At 31.8% G+C, this 6,000-nt stretch overlaps 1 protein-coding gene across 1 annotated transcript in view; it reads left to right on the plus strand.

The window, feature by feature from the left end:
* The window catches only part of LOC137645772 (protein fantom-like), a 723,952-nt gene extending 718,295 nt beyond the window's left edge, over positions 1-5,657 (plus strand). The window contains 1 exon segment of the mRNA XM_068378685.1: positions 3,512-5,657. Coding sequence (XP_068234786.1) covers positions 3,512-3,665 — 154 coding nt within the window. The 3' untranslated portion in view covers positions 3,666-5,657.
* Positions 5,658-6,000: the final 343 nt, after the last annotated feature.

Genomic DNA, 6,000 nt, shown 5'->3' on the forward strand with positions numbered 1-6,000 from the left:
ATGCAGATATTTTGATTCGTAATAATAAAGGTGTGAGAGATACGAATGGAATCCGTGATATTGATTTAAACCATTTTTGTCTATTTTCATTTTTACCAATATACTATGGAAAGTTTAAATCAATTTATCAGGTAAATTTACAATATCTTATACAGTATATACAGTGCTCATTTTGGATACCTCCCTCAGAGGCAATTGAAATAATCATATGCTTCAGCCACATTCTTCGTAGGATTTTTCAGTTACAGAAACTGAGTTGGGGATGGTTGGTTTAAAACGAACAATGAAGGTGATCTCCATCCTATTTTGTTGAAGTGAACAACCCTCATTCTAAAATCAGGCCCCCATGTAGATTGTAGGATATGTTAAGCATTACATTGCGTCTTTCTCACATGCCGCATTATTGTCCTTACATTAAACTTGTTAGCACTCTCAGTTAGGTTATATTATTCCAGGCCTGAACACTGAGGTGGTATTGGTACTAACAAATCCAGTATGTACCGGTACATCATCAATTTATATAGAAACGGAGAGAAAGACAGAGACATAGGGTAAGAGGTGGAAAGCAGTTGGAGAAAGAAGGCAAGCTGCTGATCTGTGGAATTGTAACACCATTAGGGGAATTCCTTTCAAAACCAGGTGTCATTCCATATCATCCATTTTTTTTAGTACAGCTAATACTGAGTTAATAGTGAATTGTCTATAAACCCAATTATTCACTGCACATCTTTTATTGATTTTCACATTGTGGTGGATCCTTTTCTTCGTATGGCTTTTTTCTTTGCCTTCACCCATGCTTTCCTCACACATTAGAAAACATTATAAACAAGAGTAATCAGAGATTTCAGACCCCTTCTAATGAATATTGTTAATATTTAACTAAAGTCTACGGACATCGCATCTCACTTTTCATATGCAGACAGTACAGTAGATGTTGAGAAGTGCAATGTTGATCCAGAATTGTGGTCTTAATCCATATCACCTCCGGAATTGCATGGCTTCTTACAATGTATAATATCTATCCATTGTTAAAATTTGGTGAAAATCCAATATGTCAATTTTTTTATGTAATCATTAAAATTGTGAAAAATACAAATCCGGATCTAGAATCCGAATCCGTTACCGGATCATCTCCAAAAGTTATTGGGGTCGTCCATGGCCTAAGATCTATATGTGGTGAAAATTTCGTAAAAATCTGTTTGTTTGTTTTAGCGTTATCTTTAAAATGGCGAAAATACAATTATAAAAATTATTATTATTATTAACATTATTAAAATTATTATTAGATCACAAGCTGGTCTGCGCTCTCTCGTCATCAGTTCTGAAGTGTGGTAGAGAACAGATCCGGATCCGTCTCATCTCTAAAATTTATTGGGGTTATCCATGACATAAGATGTATCTGTGGAGAAAATTTCATCAAAATCCGTTGAGTAGTTTTGACGTAATCCTGTCCACACACACAGACAAATAAATGAATAATCTGACTCAATTCTAAGTAATGATACACTTTACACTCTCACTCAAGTGGGATGCTACTGTAGCTGTTCAGTTGATAAATGGCCACATGGTTTAGAAAATAGAAGAGACAAAATCACACCATGGATAGTGTCATATACTGCTTACATGCCATTTCATTATTTTGCATCAATTTGCTCTTTCTCTTGTGTGTGTGTGTGTTTTTTTTTTTTTTTTTCAAATGATGTATTGTGGTTTATCAAGAGGTTACCATTTACTTATATCTTTATTTATCTTTGGAATTCATTTTCAAAACCAGAACTTTTGCCCTTCATTCTGTATAGTCAGACATTTATATAATTATAAAATTTTCTGTAGTTGGGGGCTTAGGGCTAGTAGATTCTCCTTTTCTCATTAGGATTACAGCTTGGATTTTAATGGTAAGAACAATTATAGTGATAATTATAATAGTAATGCTGATGATTTTGGTAATATTTCATAGTAATATCCATGTTGACATCTTTTGATCAAATATTATGAGTACTATGGTAATCTACGAGATTCTGATCTCCAGTCAGTACCTTCTTTACCAATTCCATCTTTTATTCCTGAATGCATATAGACATTATCACTGTTTAATTTATCTTCACCTATTTTTTTTTTTCTGAGATCTTCCCTTCATTTCTCCTAATTCTTTATGTTACTTTTTTTTTTTGTCTTTTTAAATTGTTGACTGCTCTTACATTCTAATTTAATCTTTTCAATTTGGTTGTAGTTTTTATATACCTTAACATACTATTTCTTAGGAAACTGTGTAGGGAATTTCTTTTTGTCTTTTTACAGCTCTACAAATACAAAATAAAACTATGTAGGTAATTGATAGGTATCTGAGACTCCGGATGTCACATGTGCCATTGATCTGTTATTATTATTATTATTGTTATTATTATTATTATTATTATTATTATTATTATTACTAGCTAAGCTACAACCTTAGTTGGAAAAGCAAGATGCTATAAGCCCAAGAGCTCCAATAGGGAAAAATATCCCAGTGAGGAAAGGAAATAAGGAAATAAATACACAATATGATAAATAATGAATAATTAAAATGAAATATTTCAAAAACAGTAACAACATCTAAACAGACGCTCTATAAATAAGCCATAAAAAGACTTATGTCAGGCTGTTCAACATAAAAACATTTGCTGCAAGTTTGAACTTTTGAAATTCTACCGATTCAACTACCCAACTAGGAAGATCATTCCACAACTTGGTCACTGCTGGAATAAAACTTCTAAAGTACTGTGTAGTATTGAGCTTCATGATGGAGAAGGCCTGGCCATTAGAATTAACTGCATGCGTAGTATTACAAACAGGATGGAACTGTCCGGGAATTTCTGAATGTAAAGAATGATCAGAATTATGAAAAATCTTATGCAAAAGATTCCAGTGTTTGCAGATGTTTGAAAATCTCGAATGGGCCAAACAGTGTATGAGTTATAGGGTTTGATGAAATAACTGTATTCAGCTTTTATAAATTTACTGTGCTCATGAAATATTTCTAAAACCATTTCCTTTAAATGTCACTATCTTCATAAGCGGAGACATATATATATATATATATATATATATATATATATATATATATATATATATATATATATATATATATATATATATATATATATATATATATAGGGAATGTCTGTATTGGCTTATGGATTAGATCTTTTTTAAATACTTTAATATTTTGCTTTGTATCTGTGATATGTAATTGCGTCTGAGTTTTGTGTATACGTGTAAATAACAGTAGTTGATATGGTAGTACTGTATCAGTAATTTTAAGATTAGCTGATAATTTGGGTATTATTGTATCATAGTCTTTACTGACAGAATTTTGCCTGAAAATCTTCAGAACCATTAAATACAAGCTTTACAATGTTGTGTTTGCTGACAGGTTCAATTGTGAATACATACAGTAAATACTGTAGTCAGTTTAAGTTCCGTCTGTTGTCTTTGTCAAATATTTACATATTTTGTGACTTCTCTTTTGCAGATATGCATATGTGAATCTCCATGACCTCCTTAAAAAGGGCCAGGATCTTCAGGAGGAGGATTTAGTGGTAGAGAATGCAGAGGATGGTAGTGTAATGGGAAGCCTGAAAATTACAATACATATTCTTCATGTTCTGCGGCAGTTAGAATATTAGAGATATGTATCAGCTTCCTTAATTTTCTGGTTTTGATGTAATTTTCCCTTTGGGGGTAAATTTTGTAATTGTTCGGGGTGGTGACATAGATGGGGATACTTCTGATTACAGAAGAAGGAATAATCCTACCATAATGGCCGTGCTTCTACGGCATAACTCCTCGAGACTATTCTGTTTAGGTGTTTTATATTTTGTATCTTATCTATGTTTGTTATTGTTGCCCCTTTTCCTCTGCACTTTCTTAAAACTAGGGTAAGTGGTTAGGCTTTGAATTTGTTAGTCTTTTACTTTAAGGTTATAGTGGTGTTCCTCGGAATATGATAGAGATCCGTTCCTCTACCTTGGTATATGTCGAATCTTGATGCAAGTCGAAAGACATCTTAATACAGTACAGAAGTCACCACCCTATGGCACTAGCTTAAAAATTGGGTAATTAGTTGGGCTTTAAGTTTGTTATTCCTTTACTTTAAGACTATACAGGTGTTCCTCGGAATATGAAAGAGATTCGTTCCTATGCCTTGGCATAAGTCGAATCTTGATGCAAGTCAGAAGACACCAAAGTACAGTACTGAAGTCACCACCCTATGCTACAGTACTGTATAGTAAAGTCATAATCTAAAACACTCTATATGACATGGACACATGACAAGGACTAAAAAAGTATGGGTGACAAATATTTTGAGAAAGATTATGAAAAAGTGAGAAAATACAGTAATAAAACACCTTACCTTATGGAAGATGTTTCACATCCACAAAACATCGCAAGACGAGACCATCATAAACCAAGTACCTACTGTGCCCATATTATGAATACAAAAAACTCGAGTTATATTATTCTTCTCAGCATAATACTACTCTGAAGTACAAAGAGATCACTGTATCTTTTCAGTTTATTTTGAAGGATGATGGATTTAACTTTTCGTGTGGCATTCTCTGTTTTTTATGAGTTAAAGTTTACAAAATGCTGTAAAAGGGTTGATTAATAGTTTAAAATTTATTTTAGACCTCTTAGATAGGAAAAAGTTTTATTGTTATATTTTAATAGGATGTGTAGAAATTAGCTAGATTTTTTATAGTTTTTCCTAAGATAAGATAAATATGAAAAGCTCACAATGTCTTTTTATCTTTACTCTAGATTATATTTCTTACAACCTAGCTGTAGTTACAATAATTTTAAAAGTCCGTCCAAAAGTGTTACCTTGCCTTTGGAATATCAAAAAATATGTTTTATTTTTAAAGACAAAAGCACTTGTTTCTCTAGTCTTAAGTTATAAGAGTGTGTTGGCAACTACATTATCTAGTCTGAAATAGAATAATAGGGAAGGAGCTATCTCATCTTAAATTGCATGTAACAAAAATACTATAAAGAACTGTACAGTAAAGTTAAATTTTGGAGAGTTATTGAGTAGGATGGGAATTGAGAACACCTTTGAAATAGATAAAACTAGTTTATATATTCAGCAGTGACACCAAGATTAATGTATGTACTTTAATATAATATTTTCACTTCATGCCCTATGAAACAGGCTCCAATGACAGATACTCTACTGATTTTCAGAAGATCATGTTTGGTGTTTTGCTACAAAGCAATTCAACTAGAATACAACATTTCTTAAATCTCTTTGAGCTAGTCAGGAAAATTAATTTTAAGAGGAAGGGCCAGAATTAGATTATAAGTGTTGAAATCATTGGGCAATTAGATTAGAGGTAAGTAAAAGAAATGGATGAAAGTTGAAATCCGGGAGGAAGAGCCTTTAGTACCATCTACAAACAGTACACTACAAAAGGTATACTATAGGCTATACTTAACTCTACTGGCAGTTTAAAAACTTTAAGATGAATATATCTACTATTTAGGACATCTTATATATAATAAAATAAGAAAAAAATAGTTATCCATTTTACAGAAAATCCTTTATCTCATTAAATTTATTGCATCCTTTTCTCCGTACCGCTTTTGCAAGAAAAAATAAAATAAAAACCAATGTTAAATTAAGTTTTTTATTTATATCCCCAAAACCATATAATATATAATAGGTTCAATAAACTTGAAGTTAACTAGAAACACTCAAGGATGTTCATTATTTTTTTTAAAACAGTTTAGTGGAAATGTCTAATCATTATTTGCTCTTTTTAATTGAAAGAATATTGGGACGGAAATTCAGTCCTATGAGACGAAGAATAATAACTATAGTTGAAATATTCAGGTCAACAAATTAGAGGTATTTCGAGTGTTATAAATTTCCATTAAACAAGCTGTGATCATTCTGATGTAATATTGTCTGTTCTATATGTGAGTCAATCCTCCTTGATTTTCGTTAAACAAGGCTCATGT

This window comes from Palaemon carinicauda, chromosome 8 (assembly GCF_036898095.1).
Source record: "Palaemon carinicauda isolate YSFRI2023 chromosome 8, ASM3689809v2, whole genome shotgun sequence".
NCBI classification, from domain to species: domain Eukaryota; kingdom Metazoa; phylum Arthropoda; class Malacostraca; order Decapoda; family Palaemonidae; genus Palaemon; species Palaemon carinicauda.